The sequence below is a fragment of the Anabrus simplex genome, chromosome 14, assembly GCF_040414725.1.
Source record: "Anabrus simplex isolate iqAnaSimp1 chromosome 14, ASM4041472v1, whole genome shotgun sequence".
NCBI classification, from domain to species: domain Eukaryota; kingdom Metazoa; phylum Arthropoda; class Insecta; order Orthoptera; family Tettigoniidae; genus Anabrus; species Anabrus simplex.
This window is the reverse complement of record NC_090278.1, coordinates 95182405-95209013: the sequence shown is the minus strand read 5'-3', so window position 1 is coordinate 95209013 and position 26609 is coordinate 95182405. Positions and strand designations below refer to the sequence as shown.

Genomic DNA, 26609 nt, shown 5'->3' with positions numbered 1-26609 from the left:
AAATTACACTTCTTGATATGATATCTTTTGCATTACTGATCATACAACTTACACACACACACACACACACACACATTGTGCATTTGGTTCGTAGAATTGAATGTTCCTGTATAGCTTGAAATGAATCCGTTAACTACCACTCTGGTGACGACGTGCCTCAGTTGGTAGTTTGCTTGTGTACATCTCCGGTGAGTCATGGCCTCAATTGAGTAGACATACTCTCAAATATCCTTCTCTTTTCCTTGTAGGTTGTGCAACAGCCTGTCGTACGTGACACTAGCTGGTGCCATAAGTCTGCATCGTTGTGCTATATTTAAATGGACTTATATTTTTCACGCCGGCCCTGCGGTGTAGGGGTGGCGTGCCTGCCTCTTACCCGGAGATTCCCGGCCAGATCAGGGATTTTTACCTGCATCTGAGGGCTGGCTGGAGGTCCACTCAGCCTACGTGATTACAGTTGAGGAGCTATCTGACGGTGAGATGGTGGCCCCGGTCTACAAAGCCGAGAATAACGGCCGAGAGGATCCGTCGTGCTGACCACATGACACCTCGTAATCTGCACGCCTTCGGGCTGAGCTGCGGTCACTTGGTAGGCCAGGGTCCTTCGGGGCTGTTGCACCATGGGGGTGGGTTATATTTTTCACAACACCCTATCTCTTTTATAAATCATATTTTTCTAGTAATGTTTTAGAATGTGTCTTGTTAATTTATTTGCTAGTCAGCTGATGATAGTCCAACAGGAACCAAGACATATTCTGGTGTTATAAAAGAAATATTTTCATTATTTATTATTAGAAACAAGTGTGTTAGCAGAGTACTGACCCCGGTTGGAAAGACAGAATTGTTTAGGAATAAGACTGGTGTAAGACAGTGGAGTGTGCTGGCACCTCTTGTTTATTATGGTCATGGACAAAATAGTAAAGGAAACAAAGGAGGCCTATGGAGATAAAGAGATGAAGATACTGCTATTTGCAGATGATGTGATCTGGGGAAAGAACAGCAAAGAAGTGCAACAACAAATAGATGTACAGAACGAAAAAATTGAGAAATACGGTATGAAAATCAGTACGGAGAAAAGCAAGACTATGGTGATGTCGAGAGTGGAAAGGCAAGGAAAGGCCACTGTGAAAATTGGAAGTCAGAGTCTGGAAATTGTGGACAGCTTTAAATACATAGGAAGTGAATTAATGCAAAATGCTAGGGTGGACATGGAGATTAGCAGGAGTGTACAGCAGAGTAATGCATTCTACCAAAGTATAAGAAAACTTGTTTGGAGCATAGAAGTACCAAGGGAAAGTACAGAGATAATGTGCAAAATGTACTATGTACCCTTACTGACTGCAGCTGAGATTTGGATTTTGACGAGCAGGCTAGAGAGTAGAATTCAAGCCAGTGAGATGAAATTCCTAAGAAGTACGATAAGAAAGACAAAGTGAGGAATGAAGATGTTGGGAAGGAAGTTGTGATAGGAAAGCTAAATGAAAAGAATAAACTAAGGTAAAGAGGATGGAGGAGAATAGAATTACAACACAGATGTTGGAGGCAAAGTGCAAGGGCAAAGGAAAGAGGAAGATGGAGAAGTGCCATAAATACACCGACCCGGCAGGAGCTGGATAAGGGGAAATGATGATGATGAGTGTAAAGTCTTTATTAACAGTGTATTCAAAGGTGGAAAAATATAATTTTCACTTAGGAGTCAGTTTTTTCACTATACGACACTTCTGTGTGTGTACTGCCAATGGTGGAGGTGGCATTATATCGAGGTAGTTACTGTGCTACTTTCTTATTTATAAAGGTCACTTGCTGTGAGTCTTAATGCTAAATGCACACTGTGTTGTTGTTACATCTGTAAAAATGAAGTCATCTTGTTACATTCTTATTGTCATGTTGAAAGAAATTGTTATTGTCTAAGAGAAGTGTTTTCAGCCCAGTACCAGTTGTCATCCAGCTGCTCAGTATTTCAAGCCAAGATATGGGCCATCAAGTCTGCTGTGGAGTGGTGTGAACACAACAGTAGTAGCGCTCGGATATTAAATGACTCGCAGGCTGCATTGAACACAATCAATGACAAGCACAGTGTCTATCCAGTAGTTGCTATTATAAGATCTAGAGTGCAGCCTCACAAAGGCAGACTCTTCATCCAACTTAGAAATCACCTACAACAAATCACCCCCAAGCTATACAAAAGCCCACATCAAAACGAATCTAATAAGACAGTGAAACAACCTCTGGACATAAAGTACAAAAGGGTCTGTCACAAGAGAACTATTTTTTCCCAACATACATAGCCAACTCCAATGCAAAATATTAGTGCCCGAATTCATTTTCATTCAGTTTGTCTGCAGCCATGGAAAGTTTTAAGCCCTACTTTGAACGCTTCCGAATTAACATTGCAGGTGATTACTTGTGCGTTTGTGGATCTTCACAAATGGTGGACCATTTACTGTTCGACTGTGCCATGTTTGGAAGGACAACATTCGAACTTGAGTGTCACTTAAATAACTGTGGAATTTTCACAGGCATTGTACCATCTGTTTGGGAAATCCTGCTGCTACAGCAGTTACTTAACCCTTTCCAGCCCAGTGATGATTATAATTTAGTTTCCTAATTTTGTGTCAAGGACCAATAATTTAAAAAACTGATCAAAACTATAACCATAGTATACTCATGTACAATAGGGTTCAAACTATCAGGATATTTAATACATATATAAATAAATATGCTACTTTCATCAGTAATATGTGTTCGTTGCTCATCTTGGTCAGTAACTGAGGTGGCAATATAAGTTATATGGGGTTGACTGTATTTAATTTCTTTTTTTTTTCAAATTAGCAGTTTATCCTTTTTCCTTAAATCTGTGTAGAGCTACCAGTTATTTTGATTTTTGTGCAGTTTGCACAGGTGCATTAATTATGTCTCTCTTTGCTAGCCTTATGCAGATCCCCTATGAGGGAGGGCGGCGTCTCCCATGTGGCAGGCATGTTGGGGGCAGACCCCAAGCCAAAGGAATTAACAATCTACATATTAAAATAGTGTACTAAAAACAGCTTTGGCAAATCCATCCATCCGTTCTACTGGATCAGTTTGGTTCATTTTGTTTTATTCTCTCCGGAATGACCTGCCAGTGAATCATGAGACATTGATAGGTTTTTAAGTTCGGCCAACTTTGAATAATCATAAAATCAAATCATTAAATGATAACTCCAATAATTGCAGGCGAAGGCTCACCCTAACCCGCAATACATTCTACTTAGCAGGTTGCTAAGCGACTAACACTTTCATTAATGTTCTGATATATGATCTTCATCCTTAGTAACGTGATTGCATGCAGCCATGTATGATTACTGCCTGTCAAGCCAGAGAGTATACACTTCCTCTGAAGAATACCTTTCTTTGCTGGATACTCTGATTCTCTGAACCTCTCCAGCTTCTGAATATACTCAACAGATGGCAGAACTTTCCTAATAATGTACATGCTGCTAATAGAAAACATTGATGTATGCACAGATGGGAAGGTATCAAGTTGACTAGCCTTTTGGATGACCATTACCAGTAGTAAACTGCAGGGACAAACTCTTGAAGGAATGGGTGTCTACTTACCCGCCACGGCCAGTTGTAGGTTGCACTATCTTGGGCAAGATCGTTTGAAAATGTTAAGATCTGCATACGCCCGAATGATCGAAGCACTGTGAATATTGTATGGAAAGAAGTGTTACAAACTACATTACGAATGAATCGGTTGTTATGTACCGGTATGAAATGTTCATAAAACTGTTGGAAAGGGCAGGCAAAACAATATGACTACGACCGGCAGATCAAGACAGTTACATGTTATAAACCTCATTTTAGGTCCGTATTGAAAATTTTTTCGAATCTATTTATGTAACCTCTATAAGTGAAAATATAAGTATTGAATAGGTGGAACAAATTAAAACACCTTTATTATTGTTGAACAGATCAAGACAAGTCATCTGACCTATTTATAACGAATGCTGCAGAGCATCACAGCTCCACCAGTTTACTATTAAAATCCTCGTCTCATCCAGGAATCGAATCGAAGCTCACTCTGCTGACTATTCAGCCGAGGAGCTGGATTCCAGTTGGGTGCATAGGTCTGGAACGGCAGGGGGTAGGGTCAGGAATTGTTTTCAGCTGTATCTGTTGAATGGTTCTCTTTTGTTCTAGGAAGATCTTTGAGTGAAGAAGATTGCCTTACATCAAGTTCCCTCCAAATTTGTTATCATGGAGAAGTCTTGGAAACTTTCTCCTTTTGTTGCAAAACCTGCAGAAGATTTCATAAGGGTTGACGGTCCAAAAAAGAAAGCGCGAGCTGTTGCAGTACGATCCAAGCCTGGCTCAGAAGTGTACATCCAGTTCCCAACGAAACGCCCTCCTCTTGAGGTGATCAAGAGTTTCCACCCTGGGATCTTGGACGTTCGACTGCCAAGACAAAATACAGCCAGGTAAGATGGAAGTATTTTTCTTGCCGGACATTGTAACAGGCTGTTGGGCGAGTCCGATGTTCGATAATTGAGAACATGTAAGAAGAGCAAGAATAATAATAAACCAGTTAATATAGGAGTGGAATATCAAATGATAAGGCCAGAGGGTTCCGGGAATGTAACGATAAATGTAGTTAAAGCAAGTGTCCATAAGAAGTTACTTTTACTCCAACAAATATACTGTGTACATTTCCGACCAGTGGGAGATAACAACTAACATTAATCATCATCACTGGCATGACAGCCCTCTGTGGACCTTGGCCTTCTGAACAACTTTTCCCCACTCTTTCCTGTTAAGTGCAGAGCTCCACCAATTCTTGATTCCAATTATCTTTACATCATCTCTCACCCCTTCTTCCCACCTTAACTTTGCTCTTCCAACTTTCCTTTTTCCTTCTAGCATTGCATTAAATATCTTCTTTAGCACGCAGCACATGTTCTGCCCACTCCAACCTTCTGATCTTTATGCGATTCACAATGTTTGGTTCATTATATAAATACAGTTCATGATTATATCTTCTTCTTCTTCAGACAGTTTTTCTCCCCTGGCCCAAAAATTTACCTCAAAATCCTTCTTTAAAATATACCAAGCTGTCTTTCATCAGATTTTGAGTGTGTCCAGGTCTCAGCACTATATGTTTATACAGGCCTTACTAAAAATTTATACATTAGAACTTTAGTTTTCCTCAACAACAGCTTAGACTTGAAATGTTTTCTGAGGCCATGATAGCACTTGTTAGCAGACAGTATACGTTTTTGGATTTCAGAACTAATATTGTTCTTGGAAGTAACTTCTAATCTAAGGTAGGGAAAGCTACTCACATCAAACTTAATACGAGCCAATTTCTGTGAATGTAATTCCACTAGGGTATTCTTTCTTGGTTACGGGCATGTAGACCTACTTAATTTTTCCTTCATCGAGCTCGATAGCTGCAGTCGCTTAAGTGCGGCCAGTATCCAGTAATCGGGAGATGGTGGGTTCGAGCCCCACTGTCGGCAGCCCTGAAGATGGTTTTCCGTGGTTTCCCATTTTCACACCAGGCAAATGCCGGGGTTGTACCTTAATTAAGGCCATGGCCGCTTCCTTCCATTTCCTAGGCCTTTCCTACCCCATCGTTACCGTAAGACATATCTATGTCGGTGCAACGTAAAGCAAATAGCAAAAAAAAAAAAATTTCCTTCGTTAATCTGTCAATTCATTTTTCTTGCTGCTTTTTCAAAGCTTGTGAAAGCTTACAATAATTAAAATTATTAGGGGTCCACCTATTCAATACAGTGTCATTTATTAGTGTGAATTAATCACATATAAGGTACTAGTTTCGGCACTTATGTCGTGCCATCATCAGCTAAAGTGTCAAATCAGGCAAACACACAATCTTAAAACAATTTAAAACACACAACACGTGCAGAGATGAATGTTAAATAAAATCATGGTACATGATAATGCACTATGATATAAAATCCTTTTAAAAATGATGGTGACTCCATTTTATACACATAGTGTATATTCCAACTTTTATATGCTTTAGTCTTTAATCTTGTTGAATATGCACTGCAAAATTTTGTTGTCATGTGAAGTTGGCACTTGGTTGATCCGTAGTTTGGCGGTTCCAAAAGAATAAACGATTATATGATGGACTTAGATCTGTAAAAGTTTTGTTCCCACTTCAATATGGGAGTCGGAACCTGAAGAAGAAATTAAAAGCCGATTTAGGCAAAAGGAAAGAAGAATGGAAAAAATTACTAAAAACAAACTAACATTGAGCAGCCTGTTTGACCGGCAGACAGAGCTGGACTGATGGATGCAATGGCACGGAGAGGGTAAGGGAGGGGTAAAGGCGTGGCAACTGCCAGAGAACTAGGGAGGAGCGGAAGGATGTGGTAGTGGGGGTAACTGATGGGGATGTATCTTACGTATAGTGTGAAAGATAAGAGTTGTTTTTTGGGAGTCTGATATTTTTTAGCCATTTAATTAAGAGATAAAAAAGAATATGAGTTCTCGGAAATTTCATTCAAATTACAGTTGTGATGAAATATTGATTGCAATGAATAAAACAATTTTCAGTAATGTTCATGATAGGCCCTTTATTTGTTATTTGAAGTATCTCAAAGTCAGATACATTATACATATAAATTATTGCCATGTGTTTGTAGAAACACAAAACAAGGCAATAATTTTAAATCAGACCCATAAACTTTCTTAATATACAAGTGTTTCAAGTCAGAGTATATATTTCAACTGTTTCATTTTTCCAAGTAGATGAAACAAGTCCAACAAATCTATTCCATGTTCTTCAAACACGTGCAGTGTTTTAGCTCAGATCCAAAAACTTTCGTAAATTACTAAACGTTTCATGTGATTGTGTGGTATAATTAGTCATTAAGTTTTGTTTTAAAAGGTTCACATGTTTTCGTAACAAGGCTGTTCAGTGTTCCACAAACATTCGGCAGTATTTTCAATCCAGAACCAAGAACTTAAAGTGCCAAGCGTCTTCAGTCAGTATGTATATAATGTTTCATTAGTTTTTTATTTCAACTGATTCACATATTTTCAAATTGATTGTAACAAGACCGACAGTCTGCTCCGTTTTCTACAAACACACGACAGTATTTAAACCCAGAGCCAAGATCTTTCTCAAAGTGCAAAATGTTTCATGTCATTGTGAGCATAATTTGTCACTATGTTTTACAACCCATTGATATGTTTTTAGACAATCGCCATTACATGTATACTTTTATTATGGTGTCTTATGTCAACCAATCGAGATGTATGTAGGCTACCCTAATGATGATTGTTATCAGATTCCCCTTGATTTGATATTCTACAAGAACTGATGATGACTCCAAGGGATACTATAATCTGTTAGTTTCATGGTCCGTATTGATTGTTCAAGTACAAGTATGAAGGATGAGTTCTCCACGTAATCAATACTTTATTTTACAAAGTGTCAATATTATTTACATAAAAAGACTGTACCGGTTTCGACCCGTAAATAGGTCATCTTCAGCTGCTAGTCAACCTATTTAATAGCGACTACAGAATAAATACTACTAAAATTAAACAAGAATGCCATTAAATAAACATGATACCGCTATTCTGGCTGTATTTGTTATTTTCATTGACCGATTTAGTGTTGTGTAAGATAGAAGCATTATTACATGAGGTTCTGTAAGCTATTCTTAGATTGTGTCTTTTGGAAATATTGGTTATGGGGTGGATGTGGGTGTTGTTAAATGATGTTAAATGTAAAAAGTGCATAGTCTTTCTTAGTTTCATTGTTTCTGCTTAATTTAGATTTCGGCTGATGTTTTATTTTGTGAATGATTTTGTTTATCATGTTTCTGTTGTATCCATTATGCTCCGCTATTTCGTGAATTATGTTCAGTTCCTTTTTCAATCCTTCTTGAGAGAGAGGTATGTTGAAAGCTCTGTAAATCATGCTGTAGTATGCCGCTTTTTTGTGTGCGTTCAGGTGAGTGGAAACAATTTTTATTGTGTTGGAGGTTTGTGTAGGTTTCCTGTAGATTTTGTATGTTAAGTGGTCTTCAGTTTTAGTGACAGATAAGTCAAAATAGTTCAAAGTGCGATCTTTCTCAGTTTCCGTAGTAAATTTTATATGTGGATCTATTTTGTTTAGCTGTTCAAGTATGATGTTTTGCATTTGTGGACCTGCGGTCTATAACAACGAAGATGTCGTCTACAAATCTGCACCAGAATGATATATTGTTAATTTTGCTAATTTCTGAATGTTCTAATTGGTCTATGTAGATCTCAGCTAGTATTCCTGAGGCTGATGAACCCATGGGAAGGCCTTGCTCTTTGTAGATAGTGTCATGGAATCTAAAGTAATTATTGTTTAGGGCAAATTCTAGTAAGTTAATGAATTCTTATATTTCGAGGATGCTTAAATTACTGTTTAGATTACAAATACAGCCACTCAGGAGTATACCGCATAAAATGCAACGACTGCGAAGCTAGCTACATTGGGCGCACAGGCAGAGTTTTTCTATCCGATACAATGAACACATCAATGCCACTAAATATAATCACTTTTCATCCATAGGGAAACATGTTGAAGAACACAAGCATAAATTCACCAATATGGAGAATGACACGGAAATTTTAAATATAAACCCCTCAGGCCCATTCCTCAGTATAATGGAAGATTTATACATCAACATGGTCCAAAACGCTAATCCCCACTTCAACTTAAACGAAGTCGCAGATAAAACAAACATCCTTTTCAACACAGCCGTACCCTTTCTAAAAGACACATATTTAAAAAGAATCAGCAAACAAGGGCCCGTATACGCCCCATAATACATGCCTCACTCCACACCACCCCCTCCACAAGCTGCTCCCCCCCTCCCCACCACCCCCTCAACAAGCTGCTCCCCCCTCCCCACCACCTGTCTTTCTCAACGCTACGACAGCCACACGACGTACACGCAACAATGTGCAGCACGCTCCTAACTATGCTCAAGGACATATCGAGCTCACACGTAACACACACACATACCGTATATACAACCTATTTAACCGGCACACTCTATCAGTTATTCTGATACCTACCTTCCTTTTCTTCTTTCTCAGATTTTTAAATTTACATGAGGGAATGCAAATATAAAGAGAGGAGCACCCACAACTAGCTTTCACTGATTTCAATATGTCACGCACAGCAACGTAAACCTCAATAAGGAAGTCTAATATAAACTACCTTGTTTTTTATCATTGATATAGACTGAGAAAGAGCTATGTATCTGTAAACAGGTTACTAAACCTCTTATTCTAATGAACACGACGTCCCCACATATTTGCGTTCCAACAATGCACCTTGAATAACCGTTGGACATGGTACTTGCATTTAACATTGGATATCTGAGCCTGACACCAGTATGTCAATGATTCTCCATAAACCCTAAGAATGTATCCAATTTCAACCTCAGCAAATGGAACTTTTGTAATATGTGGTAATCATGGGGCCAGTGTAAAACCCTTCAACCCCATAACTGTACCATATGTATATATCTTAATATTAAGTATTTTTTAGAATAGTGGCACTCACTAACATATTTTTCAGCAGTGATATAGACGGAGTATAAGCTATGTGTCCGTGAACTGGTTGCTGAACCTCTTATTCTAAGGAACACGACACCCCCGAATATTTTCGGCACAACAATGCACTTTAAAGATCTCATAAACCGTTGGACATAATAATGGCATTTAACACAGATAACTTGACACCTGAATATCAGTGATTCTTGATAAACTCTAAGAACTGTATCCAATTTCAGCCTCAGTAAATGTAATAGTTGAAAATAGCCCCTTAACCCCAAAACTGTACCATATGTATATATCTTAACATTAAGTAATTTTAGAATAGTGGTATCATGTTTATTTAATGGCATTCTTGTTTAATTTTAGTAGTATTTATTCTGTAGTCGCTATTAAGTAGGTTCACTAGCAGCTGAAGATGATCTATTTACGGGTCGAAACCGGTACTGTCTTTTTATGTAAATAATATTGACACTTTGTAAAATAAAGTATTGATTAGGTGGAGAACTCATCCTTCGTACTTGGACTCCAAGGGAGTCTAAACCATTCTTCACTTAATAAATTTAATATATTTTACAATGTGTTGAATGGTGGAACATCCCTCAAACTATTATATTAGTTGCACGTTATGCGGACATTCTTTCAGACCGTCTGCCTCTCTTTGTGGCCATAGGGTACCCTGATGGAGATGCCATGTTTCAACAGGACAGTGCACCATGTCACCACTCTGTGGTGGCACGCAGGTGGTTGGAGGAGCACTCCAGTGAAATTACGACCACAGATTGTCTCTTCAGATCCCCCAAATGTTAATCCAGTTGAGCATTTATGGGATGCTATCGATGCTGGCATACGCTCCATGAACCCTGCACCAATTACACAAGACCAATTGTGGGTAGCAATGCAAGATGCGTGGGTCCAGATCCCTCCAGAACCATTGAAACAATCTTGTAGACAATTAATATAGGAAAGGATTTCCACATATCAATACTTATTTATTGCATTTATTATGCTACAGGACTGGTTTCGACCCTTTACATAAGGTCATCCTCAGCTGAACCATGCATACATATCTATGTGATGAAGCTATGATTAAGATTGTAAGATTGTATTGTCAAAGGAATGTCATACGATAATAAACATTAGGTCACATCCAAATGGGGCATGTCGTAACGTGAACTGGCATATATGTCACTATGTACAACAATGCATTGTATGTCTAAAATAGTATGTTTAAGATCTTAAAATTAGTTGATAAAACATATCTCACTTAAAACTAACTTATATATATGTACAAGATGAATACAATATATGGGAGCACTTTATACACATGAACGTTCATGTCTTGCTTGTTGGCCGACTCCCGTGTTCAAGTCTTATTTACACAGTTGTACACTCAGCTGCTGTTCTTGGAGTTTAAATGATATGGTCTGCTTGTAAAATTGTATAAGTAAAAGATTTTGTCTTCATGTATGTACATAGAGTAAAACACTTTCCAATTTTAAAAAGCTGCCAGACGTATGGATAAAATTAGGCTACAATATGTTCAGCTCTGCTGTGTGTGTTGCCTTATGTTAAAATCAAATCATGTTGTCCTGTGACGTCCATAAAATTTGAGTGACATTGGGTTCAAAGTAGTGGCTCCTTTCCCCTTTGTAGCTGTGCAGTGATGTTATATTTATCTGTGGAAGATAATATTGAGCTATGAGTGATATTTATGTTGGAGGAATGTCTAAGGGTTGTGTGTGCTAATTTGAATATGTACTTACTGTTGTTGGTGTGGCTGAGATGTGTTTGATATGCGAGCTTGTTGTGTACTGCTTCATGTACTTTTTGGGCTCATACTAACTGCTGTGAGGGGAAGGGAAGGAGGGGTAGGGAGAGTTGCTGTTGTGGGGGTGGGGGTGGAGCTGGGTGTGTTAGATGTTTTTCTGTCGCGTGTCACGTTCTGTTTATAGATTATCTTAAGGTAAGAGTTTTTTAGGGCAGGGATAACTGTATTGAAGATGATGTTAGTTTTTTCTGTAATTTCATTTATGTTGTAATTTGGATTGGTATATTGATCTAGAGTGATGTAAAATTCTTCTGTTATGTTGAGCAAGGGGCCGTTGGGGTTTATGTTCAGGATTTGCATGTCGTTATCGATGTATGTGAAACTGTGTTTATAGTCTGCGACATGTTGTCCTATTGAGGAAAAATGATTGTGTTTTACCGCGTTTATGTGTTCATTATATCGGGTTAGGAAGTTTCTACCGGTGCGTCCGACATAGCTTGTCTCACAATTATTGCATTTGATACGGTATACCCCTGAGTAGTTGTATTTGTTGTTGCTGTTGATTGTCCTGACGTTGTGTATGATGTTGGTACTGTTGTGTGTAGTTCTAAATGTTATTCTTAGGTTATGTTTTTAAAAAATGTTAGTTCATTATTGAAGGTGAATAGTGCATACTCTTTCTTGGATTCGTCTGCTTTTTTTAGTTTGGTTTTGGGTTGGGATTTTATTTTGTGAATGATTTTGTTGATCATTTCTTTCTTGTATCCATTGTTTTTAGCTATGTCGTGAATTAGTTGTAATTCTTTGTTTAGATCTTCTTTTGTTAATAGTATATTGAATGCTCTGTGTATCATGCTGTAGTAAGCTGCTCTTTTGTGTGTGTTGGGGTGAATGGAATCTATTTTAATTGTATTTGAGGTATGTGTGGGTTTTCTGTATATTCTGTAAAAAAGGTGGTCTTCATGTCTAGTTATCTTTATGTCCAAGTAGTTCAAATTGCAGTTGTTTTCGGTTTCCATGGTAAATTTTATATGGGGGTCTATTGTGTTGAGTTTATCTAATATATCAGTTTCATTTGTGGATCTATTGTCGATGATGACGAAAATGTCATCAACAAATCTACACACACACAAAAAAAAAGATATTGTCTATTTTATTAATTGATGTGTGCTCTAAATGGTCAATGGTAAATTTTGGGCGAGTATTCCAGAAGCGCGAGATCCCATCGGTAATCCTTGTTGCTGATAAATAGTATTATGAAATTTAAAGTAGTTGTTACTAATGGCAGAATTAAGTAATTTAATGACCTCTTCTATTTCTAAAGTGCTAGAGTGCTGTGACTTTTTAGATTAGATTCAATGATTTCTATTGTTTGTTTTGTGGGAATGTTCGGGTACATGTTTATTATATCAAGTGATGTGAGATTATGATATGGTTCAATCTTTAATCCTTTCGTTCTATTACAAAAATCTATTGAATTCCGTACTGTTTTATTAGCTGAGAATACGTAGTGCTTTTTAAGGAATCTTTGAATAAATTGCGAGAGTTGATAGGTTGGGCTTGCTCTGTAGTTAATAATAGGTCTCATTGGTATATGTTCATTGTGTATTTTGGGATAAGCTTTAGCAGTTGGTATTTGAGGGTTCATTACTATAAGTTCAGAGGATTCTATTTCATTTAAAAGAAAGTGTGTATTTTTTAATAAGGCTTTGAAGTTTCTTTGTACGTTAATAGTCGGATCCTTACGTTTGATAAGGAAAGTGTTATCTTGAAAACATTCTTTAGTTTTCGATATGTATTGGTCTTTGTCGATAATGACTGTGGTATCGCCTTTGTTGGCTTTCATTATAAGTAAATTATTCAGTTTTATTTTATCTTTAAGTTTGTTTATGTGTGTTTTATTGGCCGAGTTATTGTTTTGGAAGTTACTGTGCATTTTATCGATATATTGTGGGAGCCTTTTTTTAATATCATATCTGACTTCATCTCGTAGCTCGTGTGGGATTTTCTGTATGGCGTTTTCTATTTCAGTGATAGTGGTTGTAATGTTCTGGAAGGTTGATATGTTACCCCAATTGTGCTTGGGTCCCTTGCTCAAGATAACAGTTTCCATTTCATTGAAAGTCGTATTTGTGAGATTTTTTATGGGTGGGTGGAATTTGTGTTCAATGATTTCGTTGTGAAGGGTTGGAGAATTCGTGTTCTGAATTTTGTTTTTTTGGGTTTGGTTTGGATGGTTGTTTAAGTGCTTCTAATTTCTTATTTAGTGTATTCTCTTTGTTAGCGGCTAAGTTTTTTATTTTTTCTGTCGTGATCTGCTGAAAATCATCCCAGTAGCTGTGTGGTAACTCATTAGATGCCTTTAAATGTATTCGGTACAGTTCGTTGTTGAGATGTTGTTTTTTACGGTATAAAAACTTTATTTCTTCTTTCAGCCAGATTTTGTTTGTTGTTTTTTGCGTATTACGAGTTTGTATGGTATGCCTGTGTTTATTATTATATTTTCTCAAGAATTTGGGTGTTAAGTCATTTTTTAGACATTCCTTCAGAAAAGCAATGCTCTTAACCGCATTCGTTAGTTTGATCTTTAAGTTTCGATATCTATATGCGTTCTGTTTTGCCTGGTTGGCTACGATATCGTAATCTATAATCTTCATTTCCGTATTGACGAACTACACAATTAGAAATAGGAAAGGATTTCCACCTATCAATACTTGTTTATTGCATTTATTATGCTACAGGACCGGTTTCGACCCTTTACATAAGGTCATCCTCAGCTGAACCATGCATACATATCTATGTGATGAAACTATGATGTGACCTAATGTTTATTATCGTATGACATTCCTTTCACAATACTATCTTAATCATAGCTTCATCACGTAGATATGTATGCATGGTTCAGCTGAGGATGGCCTTATGTAAAGGGTCGAAACCGGTCCTGTAGCATAATAAATGCAATAAACAAGTATTGATAGGTGGAAATCCTTTCCTATTTCTAATTGTGTAGTTCGTCAATACGGAAATGAAGATTATAGATTACGACATCTTGTAGAGTCGATGCCTGGGCGTATTGCTGCCGTTTTGAGGGCTCATTATTAACATTGCATTCAGTGTCTTCCCATGACTTTTGGCCACTCAGTGTATTACTCTACTGTTTAGGAACTGTAGATGTTTCATTTGTACTCTGTTTCTGTTTCAATTCTGCTCATGTAAATATTCTATTTGCTGGTTAGATGGAGGAGAGGGCCTTATCTTGCCAGACAAAGTAAATCTGTGTCATCTCCGGACTGACCGAGAACTGATAAACATTCAAGTTCGCTTCTGGGCACCGAGACCCGTATTCAGCAACATCGGTTACTGTTATCTTAGATTTCCAAAACTCGCACAATGTCATTATCTCAGATAAAGTTCACTTCTGTATTCACCATAGAATTTATCTCGGTTTGCCGAAAGAAAGTTTTTATTTCAATCTTAATTTGAACCCTAAATTTTTAATACGGATGCACGGAAAACAGTAGACTACGTGCTACCGCCTTTATTGAAATGTAAACAAGTTTGCAGATAAATTTGTCATAAACGAAGAAAGACTAACAGGACGCAGTTTCTCTATTCATTATCTGGAGCACACTAACGCCAAAAAATATGGTAGATTCTCAGCCATGAGTAGTCACATCTCTGACTATAACCAGTCATTTTCCAGCATTGAACAAGATCTTTCCATCATAGGTAATAAATTTCATATTATTCCGTATTGAAGAGCAATATAATGTAAAACAAAATCTAAAGGTTTCAACCTATTCAATACTACTTATAGTAAATTAGATATATTTTATTAAACTAGTTTCGGTCTTGCTGGAGACCATCGTCAGTCAAAATCAAGTTCGGGGAAGACATGAATTACAGATAAAACTTAAGAAGGTGTGTTGTTCAAATTCAGTGCAAGTCGAGAATGTTAAAGACTCATCACGTGCAGCAATGTCAGCGTGCGAGACAACTCATACATCGCTCAGCATCTGGTAGAGTAAAACAGAACTTCAAAATTGACGCACAGCCAGGCTAAATGGCTGCTACACAAGACCATATAATTACAATTATTATTAAAGCTAGATGTTATAACTGTGGTAACGACGGCTGTTTTCCTTTTAGGTTCTGTTTCTTGGTGTTCTCCAACAAAGAAAAGGCTCAGGAAGCCAGGAAGGTGATCAACAAGATGAAGTATGAAGGATCCAAAGGTCGGGGATTACGAGCAGAGATGAGGAAAACTAACAAGTCAGATGTGGGAGACGACAGTCATGATGAGAGGTGAGTGTTATTTCTTATTAATTTTCATCAGTGTTTCTGTTACCTTTCTCGAATGATCATTACGTGTTGTTACGGAATATATGCTCTCATCAGATATGTTGAGGGATTGCTCTTCGGGTTGTGATGAGGTTTGTAAATAAGATACTTAGCGTGCTGTCTCGTCACCCTTCACAGAGTAATTGTGCTTCCCGTTACAGAGTTGTCAATCCACTGTCAGAGGATCAATAACCAAGATAATCTTCAGCATTTCCCAGCATGTGGCGTAGAATAGGGTCAGCAGATTTTAAATTGACAAAGAACGGACCAATTTTTGACAGTGGTGAATTCTTCAGTTCCGTACTGTTAATGGGTATACGTCTCGAGGAGCGGGACCAATGATCCTTCTTGATGTGAGGTGCTCAGAATTTCTTCTAAGTGTATCAGTTCCCTGCTGGAACCCACGACAATTTACATCATTCAATGATGCAAGATACCACTCACAATATCTCACTATTGTGGCTGGACCAGCAGGTTTTAAACAATGGGCCCATGTAAACCTGTGTAACAGCTTCATAGTTCTGTGTGCAGAAAAAACTGAAACCCCTAGTTGTGCTAATTTTGTGAACGATTTATTCGGTGACTGTTCAAGATTCGCACCAATGTCGTCTAGCTTTTCCTCTGTGAAAACTGTTTGTATGCACGCATGATTTTTTTATTGAGCCCTGAGCCAGTAGTTTCAAATTTAATTACAGTTACATGATTCTGTCCTCTGAAGGTGGCACTTTACTAAGAAATTGCTGAACAGCCGTCGAGCAGACTCGTACTTAAAATAACTTTTACCGTACATGCGATAATACTCTTGCTGCTAGGTCGAATATGTGCACGCTCCTTGCAAGGTTAAAAACTATGCTTAGGTCTCGTAAACAAAAAACACTGCTGGATGATCTGGGTTTATAAAAGAGATCCTGTATGTTAGGAACATCCCAAATACAACAGTTCTAGAGAGGGCAAAGATGAGCAATATAGAAGCCATCATCATTGGTCACCAACTCAGATTGGATTGGACATGTCGAGCGCATGAAAGATGACAGACTTTCTCGAAAAATTCTGCGCAGTACAGGCATGAGACTCCATGGTGCCCATCTGAAGCGCTATAAAGATCAGAATTAGAAGACCTTGTCAAAGTACTTGCTATCATTGCATAAGACCACACCCGCTGGCACTCCTGTTTCACACTTTGAACGTGAACGTAATAGACAGGCAGTGTCCTTGGTCCCCTTCTTTTTGTTGTATTTATTAATACTACACACATGTTCATAAAAACAAGAACACCTTGGAAGACTAGAGATAAGAAGTTCATATTCACAGGACATGAACTAAAGAAATGATCAGCATTTGACCATGTTGGCCCTCAAGTTCAAGGTCCACGTCGATATCTTGGCGCCCCACCACCAACTGGTAAAATGTGCCTGCGGCTCTCGTTGTCACTATAAACCAAAGGTAATGGATCAGTGTGACATAGCAGACATGCAGGATGCCTCGCAGACGTGAGAACCGTACCGTCAAATGAGTGAGTTTAAAAGAGTGCACATTATTGCCATGAGAGAACGTGATGCATCCATCTGGGGAATTGCTGCTCGTGTGGGGCGAAGAATGTCGGCAGTGAAACGGGTGTGTACAGAATGGTTCACAGAAGGCCGTAGAACAGGACGAGATGGGTCTGCTCGCACAACCCAGACCACGCCCCTGGAAGATTGACACCTCATCCGAATGGCATTGCAGGGCAGATCTCCATCCTCCTCGGCTCTGGTGCAACAGTGGAACAGTGTAACACATCGTATACTATCTGGAATGACAGTCCATCACCGTTTATTGCTGCGGTCTGGGTTACTGGCGCTTCATCCACTTCTCAGCCTACCTTTGACTAATGTGTATAAACATGCAATGGTGTATGGAACGACATCACTGCGGACAGGAATGGCAGCAGATAGTGTTTGTTTGAAATTGATGGTCACATTTTGGTTTGCCCCAGAAAGGGTGAGAGGCATCACATTGACTGCATTCGCATAAGACATCCAGTGCTGACTCAAGGCCTTATGATGTCGGGTGCTACTGGGTACCACCACAAATCACAGTTGGTGCATGTCCAAGGCACCGTGAGCAGTTAGACCTACGTGAATGACATTCTGCGACCCGACATCCCAGACGCCATATTTCAGCAGGACAATGCATGACCACATGTTGCTGCACGAACACATGCCTTCTTGTTGTCGTAGGATGTCAGACTGTTGTCCTGGTCCGCCCGATCACCTGGCTTGTCGCCAATCGAAAATGCATGGGATATGGTGAAATGATGGGTGCGGTGCTGTGACCCAATGCCAACCACCACAGATGAACTGTGGAACCAGGTGGATGGCTATACCCCAGGACACCATTTGCGCTGATGCCATCACACATGCAACAGGTTATCAGTGCCCATGGAGGACCCAGTGCCTACTAGGCAACAGGACATACGCTGTACCTAGGTGACTGAAATGCTAATCGTTTCTGCAGAACATACTAATGAACATGTCCTGTGAATATGAACTTCCTATCCCTAGTCTTTTAAGGTGTTCTGTTTTTTATGATCATGAATGTATGTCCTCCTTTTCTTGTGAAATTCTGCCATTTGCAGATGACTGTAAAATATTCAAGCAAATTGGTTTTTATCAGAAGTAAACTCCTTACAGAGTGGGCTTAACTCTCTCTCTCTGAACAGTGCTCTTCATGGCGTCTTAATCGGGCCAGGAGTTACTCTATCTCGATCACTCTTCGTAAATCCCCTGTTCTTAGTAAATACTCCCTCCTTGATAACCTGTTCCCAACTCTAACAGAACAAAATGACTTAGGAGTGATGTTTGACAGTAAATTGTTATTTGTCCCCCACATACAAAGGATAACCTGATGAGCAATGTCACTTCTCGGTTAGTTGTATAGATCTTCTGACATCACCGATATCCACGCCCTCAGAGCCTACTGTGTATCTTGCATCCTACCAATTATTGAATTCGCGTCTCCCATTTGGTCTACCTCTTCACCCACTAATCTGATTCACATTGACCACATGCAGTCATTCTTCTGTGCCATTGTTAGAGCCAAAGTATCTGTTTGTCTAAACATGAGCAGCAATCAGATACCTTCGCCCGTGATGTAAACGCAGGAAAGTAGCTGGCCTTAGATTCCTATATAACGGTGTTAACGGTTCATTTCGTTCTCCTGAACCTGCATCCTTCTTTTCCATACATGTTCCAACTCGCAAAACCAGGATAAATCCATCCCTTCTTATTCCGTATTCCCGTCACTCTCTTCTTCAAAGAACTTTATTTATCCGCATTCCAACCCTCCTTAACTCTGTATCTTCTGACAGGAGCTTGGACGTTTTTCTTCGTTTGCCTCTTTTAATCAATGCTTCCTTAACGTAGTTAATTTTCTTCACATTCCTTTTATCTCTTCTCATTGCTGTCCCCTCTATTGTACATACTGTAATATTTATTTATTTTTTTACTGTACTGTACCGTTACTTATGTGTCATGTCTGTAATTTATCTTATGTGCCTAGCTATAAGTTCTTCTTTTCGTTTTACTTTCAGTATTCAAATTTTCCCCGCTTTTTCCTTTTGCTTTATGTTTTGTTGTTAATTGTTATGTCTCTACAGTTACTTTGTTCGTTTTTAATTTTCTTCCTCTACTTTTGTCTTTAGATGGTTTTTCTTAAATGCTCTTTCATTTTTTTTAATTTTATGTTTGTATTTTGCTACTCTATTGTATACTGTATATATTTTTCATTGTAGAACTCTGTAATTCGGCATCTTGCTGTTTTGGTTTTGCAAACAAATAAACATTCTTAGAAAAGAAAGAGTTGAACGTCGGAGGCGTAAACAATGCCAGGCTCAACCGAGACGTCCACCCTCTATGGTGCAACCAATGTGGTCGTATGTTTCATACCAGGATTGGTCTCCTTAGTTACCATAAATATGTAGATGAAGTGAAAAGCAAGAAACTCGAGCACACATCTCTGTTGGAGCCTAAACAAGGATGCAGAGACAGGCGAAATGACACTGCTGGGTGTTTTGAAACGTTCGATATGGCACAGCAAATTGCTTCAAAGCAGTGTTTCGACACACGGCACACTTCTGTTACAGACTACAAGAGAAGCAGTGTTTCCTGCTGGCATGGGGAAGCATGAACATAGCTTCATAGCTAAGTTCAGTTCACTGAAAACACTGACATTTTTATAACGATAAAATATGGGGTTCATGAAATATTTAATGAGCAAATGTACAAAATACAGTATTTGCTTCTTCACTAAGTGCTTAGAATGAGTTGAAAGAAGATATATGATGGTTCAACCTTTTAGTACTCTTAAAATAAGAAATGTAAATTTTACATTCCTACTTAATTATAATTGGTACTGGTTTCGACCTTTATTCTTGGTCATCAGCCAATCACAAATAAGTATAAAAGACAATGCACAGGTAAATAAAATGTGAAGTTTAAATAATTCCGTCAGTTGCTGTTTGTGAAGCACTAAAACACTTTAGGGAGCACTGTGTTGAAATTTCAATCTTATGAAGAAGTCTAGGATCAAATACGTATTTTTCAGTTGCAGTTCATGAGGCACTGTATAATTTTAGGGATCAACACTGCGTGTTGATAGTTTCAAAAATCGTGAAGAAGTCGTAGATCAAATAAGTAAATGTAAATTCTTGTCTCTTAATGCTTAGAATGATATTGAAAGGGATCAGTTTTACAGTTAAAAGCACACTAAAGCAGTAATTAATTTGAATTACAGCATTATAAAATTAAATTTAAGAAGAGTTCAAAATAGGTATTCTATGTACAATAACAAACTTAACCTAATCCAGTTACAAAATCATAGTAAGATAGTTAATTAGCTAAATGATCTAATTTGAATGATTATAAAATGAGAAATTAAATTTAAGAAGAGTTGAATGTTGGTATTATATGTAAAGTAACAACTTGACCTAGTTGAGTTTAAAATCAACTTCAAATTGAAGTTTAAAAACATAATTTCTTACAAAAATGTACAAAGTCATGTTGATATCCTCCTAGTCAATGCTATCATATTTTACGTCCAATTAAGACAGAACTTTACACAAACATAGACATGTTTCGTCCCAACATTGGGTCATCCTTGGCAAGACAGACGAAGGTAATCCCAAAAATAAGATCTCCTATTTCATTTTACAAATACATAGATTTGTTTATTTCTACAATGGTTTACATCATCTTACAGCTTAAACATTTAGCTATTTTTCTACCATTTCGGTCGAAGCATTTTTATAGACGCTGTGACAGTTTTTGTATGTCCATGTCATATCAGCTTGCCGTCGTGCTGTTCAGTAAGTTGTGAACGTCATCTTTCACCTCGTCGTCGGTGCTGAATCGCTTTCCAGCCAAATGTTCTTTCAACTTAGGGAACAACTGATAGTCACTCAGTTGTCATGACTTTACGGCAGATTGTGTTTGCTTGAATTTCCACGGCATTGGCGAAGAGAGATGCCGCCACTGGTATGTTTGTTGCTTGGTCTCAGGTGTAAAATAGAACGCCCAGGTTTTGTCACCCGTGACAGTTGAGTCCAAAAATTTGTCCTGTTCGGCTGCAAAGCGTTGAAGAAATGCGCGGGAAGAATCATCTCATTGCTGCAAGTGGTCTTTAGTCAGCATGTGTGGCACTCATCTTGGCACACCTTCTGGTATTTCAACTTTCCATTAAAATTCTGTGAGCGGCGCTTCGGGAAACCTTAGAAACCAAAGTGCAGAGATAATAATTTATAATTTCGTGTGGCTATTTCTAGCTGAGTGGAGCCCTTGTAAGACAGACCCTCCGATGAGGGTGGGCGGCATCTGCCATGTCTAGGTAACTGCTTGTTATTGTAGTAGAGGATAGTGTTATGTGTGGTGTGTTAGTTGCAGGGATGTTGGGGACAACACAAACACCCATCCCCCAAGCCAACGAGTCGGACAGTGCAGAGATCATCCAGGGTGATCCACCGATCTTCACACATGATTTGCTCAACTTTCATGACTGTCTCGACAGAAATTGACGGTCTCCCGCTCCTTTACAAGTAATAAATCTCAAACTCGCAAACTCTCTACACCACTTACGAACGTTTTTGACATCCATGCACGACTCACTGTACACTTCCGTCAGTTGGCGATGGATTTCAATCGGTTCAGTACCTTTGTGCGTTCAAAAACCGAATAATTGCGCGCTTCGCACTTGGCGGTAACATCCAACGGGAGCTCCATTCTCAATGGCTGCCAAACCAAGACCGAGTGCCTCAGCGTGGCGTGCGCATGTTTATATGCGAGTGCGGGAAACACTTCACAATATTGTGACCAAAAGCCACACGAACAGAGTTCTATATTTATAAAAAAATATGACACCTCATTTTTTGGGATTACCCTCGTATATAATGAATTAAAAACATCAGACACACAAAATGAAATTTTGCACGTGACGAACGTGGGCATCTTTCTGTTATAGTATGACCCTGCTTTGAAAACAATGTTCTGTTTTTGTGTAAAACTAAGACCTTACATTGCAGAGTACATTGTTCTTTTGGTAGCCTGAATTGCTGTTCATAATATGAAGTGTTTATTAACGAGTGTCTTCAGGGCAGAATATTTCTGTTGAGGCGAGAACATAAAGCGCCGTCACTGTTTCAAAGGATCGATGAAGCTGACATGTATGGAACAGCTGTTGTTTCTGTTCATGCGATACGACACACGAGGCAGTCTCACTGCTTCGAAATAGTGAAGCGTTGATGTACCAAGGCAGCGAGACAGCTGATTGCATACACACACTACCAACTGTACAAGGATGTGCTACTTACAGGAAGTATATTCGTACTGAGCACAGTGTGACTCAAGTGTAACAGGTCATAGTTCTTGAACTTGGAGACGAGTGCATTTGATGGGAAAGAGTCTCCTTTTTTTTTTGGAAAGATAACCGCATATTTTTGTTATCTTGTAAAATTCACATTTATATTTCACTGTTACAGTGCGAACGATAATGGAAAAACATCTGGAAAGGAACAAGGAAATCATACTCGTATTTTTGGAATTGGAAAAAGCTTATGATACACTTAAGAGAAAGCATGTATGGGAATGGCTGCTCAAAGGAATGTACCAAAATCATTAGTTAACAAGATACAAATGTTGTATCATGAGAGTAAGAGCAGGGTACAAGTGGGGAGTGGTGACTCTGAAACATTTTATGGCCTACAAAAAAAGGTCTCAAGCAAGGAAATGCACTGTCGCCATTGTTGTTCATTATATTGATGGATGAAAAAATAAAACATGTAAAACAGAGTATCAGTAGTCATAAAGTGAATGTTTCGGTATTTGCAGATGATGTGGTGATTTGGGGAAAGGGAGAAAGAATGTACAAAGAAGACTGGACATTTGGAATGAAAATTGAAAGAGTTTGGTATAGTAATTAGTAAAAAGAATGCTGTAGTCATGCACTGTGGGAAAGAGAAAAAGAGAAGCCAAGTGAACAGAGACGGAGAACGGTTAGAGAATACAGAACAGTTTACATATCTGGGCAGCATTATTAATGGAATAATGAAATCAATCCTGAATTAATAACAGAGAGCTTTTATGGGATGACAAAGTACCCAATAGAACAAAATTAACATCATATAAACAGTATTTCATACCAATTGTAACATACGGACTAGAAACGCTAGTAACTAATAAGAGACAAGATAGTAAGATCCAAGCAGTAGAAATGAAATTCTTAAGAACATCGGTTGAAAAGATAGAATCCAAAATATTAAAATCAGAGAAGAGACAGAACACACAGAAAGCAAGACTGAGATTGATCGGACGTGTAAAAAGAATGGGAAAGGAACAGGTAGCAAGAAGGGAATTGGAAAGAGAAGTTAAGGGAAAGAGACCAGTTGGAAGACCGAGAAGAAGGTGATGGATCAGATTTGGAAGGACATTAGAGAAGCTGGATTGGATGTGGCGGGAGTAATGGAACAGGAAAAGTGGAAGGACAGAAAGAAGTGGAGGAGGCTTGTTAACCACACCCAGGCGACTGGACTGGGACATAATGATTTCACTGTTACCAACAAATAAAACAGGTTTCAAAAGCAAAAGGTAGATTTTACACACGCCACCCCTTGGACCTGTAAGTCATCATATAGCTGACAACTTCTCTGCAGGAGTAAATTGCTTGCCATACGTAATATTTTACCTGACTGCAATAACATTTCTTCTCCAAAAAAACAGTTTAGTACACTTTTCTCCATCTTAACATATTGTTCCTCCAGTCCACATGAAAGCATGCTGACCAGGGCCTTGTTTCAGTCAATGTGTCTTGACAATTTTCATAAATGTTACAAATTTCCATTACATGACAGGCAAACTATTGTAACAAGCGAAACTTAAAGAACTTGTTTCATAAATACGACTGTGTTACGTCAGATCTGAAGTTTACTCTGTTACGCTGTAGCAGGCTCTGAAGAGCGATATTGATCATAGAATGCGATGCACAAAAATCTGCTTTTATGATGTAAAAAAATAGGTAGTAAAATCCAGGCAGATTTTAACCTACATTTTGTTCCTACTCACACAGTTGGAATGGCCAGTAATTTTGTTAAGATTATGATATTAAATAGGCAGTGCAGTGCACACAAAATTTGCTCAAGGTGTGACCGAGTAGTTTGTGCTGGAAAAAGCTGCCCTATTGAATTTATAATGCATTCAGCTGATGTCTTGTTAATACAAAATTTCTCTGTGAATACAAAGTCTCTGAAATTGAAGGTTAGGTTAATCCGGTGCCTGAAACCCCAGCATGGTCTCATTTCAATGTCTTCATCACTCTCACCACTATCGCTGTTCTCTGCAAGATAATTTGAATTACAAAACATTCACAAAAATAAACTCCCATGTTATATACACTTACAACTACAATCTTATAAATGTCTAAATATTAAAAAGAACAATGCACTTAAAATCTGTGGGAAAACTAGTGCATGACTCGATTAAAATCTAAAGCGAAACATTAAATTAACATATGAGAAAAAAATGCATCTATCAACTCGTATTAATCACACATATTCTGGCAAGCTAATCACTAAAGTCTTAAAATTGTTCTTTGCTGTGTTGATACAAAAGCTCTTGATGGGGTGAGAACCACTAAGTGGACGAAACATGTCCTAGTATGAATATATAGTGTATTGAATTGGTGGATCTTTTACATTTGTATATGCTTATGTTTAGCAACGTCATTATGGATCCAAAATGAGACTTTTAATATGTAACTTGTAAGTTTACCTCAGCCGAGAGAGCCTGTCTGAATGTTTATTCAATATTTGAAGATAATAGAGCGTTAATGATTTCAGGGGAACTTCTACAGCGATCGCTGGAGATACAGTAGGTTTGGACCACCCCATTAAAGAGGAAGATGTTGAGAGTTCAGAAGAAACACCACCTGTGGAACAGAAAATCGAACCTGAACCCAACTGGGACAGTCCCTCTGAGAACGGAACATTTCACACTCCAAAAAGATACTGGAACACCGAGCCTGGGAGCCTCGTGAGGATCAAGCCGGAAATGAAGACGCACAGCTCTGAGAAGTCTGGAAGGTTAAAGAAGCTGCGGAAATTAACTTCCAAGACTCCACAGTCAGAACCTGGAAATATCCTGAGAATCAAATCTAAGACAAAGCTAGGAAAACTAAAAAAAAACAGAAAGTCATTATAAAGAATTGAATGTCATCATTTATTGTGGTATGTTTTCAGTTCCACTGGAAATATGTGTTGTTAGGTGTAATCTAACGTGATTGTAATTCTCTTATAATTCATTAAATCCATAATATGTCTACTGTTTTCATTGCCTTTTATTATATTGTTATCGTTAAGTTTTGGACGTTAACACCTTTGACCTACAAAAAAAGTGATATTTCAGTACGCATTTTTAGACGCTGTACATTAGCTTTTGTTATGCCGTATTTTTTTTTTTTGGTGGCCGTACAATTATTCTTTATTTCCGCATGTTTAATGAACGCTAACTTAAAATTGGCATCATAATACTGAAGAGAACCTGTTGAAAATTTGCCAGCAATACCTATTCCATGCGTCTCTACAATACGACGATCCATCAGGAAAATATTCTTGCTGTCTATAAAACTGTTACTTTTACTCAGCGTCAGATATAACCGGCTACCACTACACGCACGTCTCGCTTGTCGGGTTCAGCTAACTTTAGCGGCAAGCGATGTATAGGCATAATCGCAGACTTTGGAGGTCAACGAACGAGTTTATTGCGCCACAGTATGGCCATTCTGCCCTTCAGATTTTCGTGCACACGCCTCACAATTTCATCTTCAACTTCTTTAAAGCATCCTTGTTGTGGACCACTGAATGCATTTTTTGTACAGTAGGCATTTTTTAGCCATATTTGTCTTCATGCTAACGTCAAATATTGGCTTTAGTTAGGCCTACGTCGTATTTTCTTGCGGCTGCACAATTATTCTACATTTCCAAGTGTTTAATAACCATTAACTTAAAATTGGCATCATAATATCGATGAGAACCCATTGATAATTTGCCGGCAATACCTGTTCCACATATCTTTACAACTGTCCATCACGAGAATAACTTAATTTTACTAAGCATCAGGTACAGTAGACACGTCATAACTCTGCCACTGAGTAGCCATGGCCTTTCAAAGAATTCGAAGGCCCGCATGTTTTGATGCCATTCTGCAGATTTGAGAAACGTTCTTGTAGAGGCTAATAGAACGTCATTCTCTCTTCACTGTTTTCCAAGATTCAGTGACGTTGCACACAGGTACTGTACAACCGGTTGTCACGGCTGACGATGTATAATAAAGAGGTGGTCGTTTGTCAACAAGATTTGTGTGTGCGCGTGTGGGGGTGAAAAGAAGCAGCGTGGTTACTGTGGTAGTTGCCAGTGGTA

General features: G+C 38.4%; 1 protein-coding gene across 4 annotated transcripts in view; it reads left to right on the top strand.

The window, feature by feature from the left end:
* The window catches only part of LOC136885411 (uncharacterized), a 34158-nt gene extending 8641 nt beyond the window's left edge, over window positions 1–25517 (top strand). For 3 of the 4 annotated variants that reach the window (XM_067157933.2, XM_067157931.2, XM_067157932.2), the window contains 3 exons: window positions 4186–4463; window positions 15479–15634; window positions 25032–25517. In XM_067157933.2, coding sequence (XP_067014034.2) covers window positions 4243–4463; window positions 15479–15634; window positions 25032–25392 — 738 coding nt within the window. In that variant the 5' untranslated portion in view covers window positions 4186–4242 and the 3' untranslated portion in view covers window positions 25393–25517. The remainder of the gene's footprint in view (window positions 1–4185; window positions 4464–15478; window positions 15635–25031) is intronic. The other variant, XM_067157934.2, reaches the window with a different exon arrangement.
* The last annotated feature ends 1092 nt before the right edge of the window (window positions 25518–26609 follow it).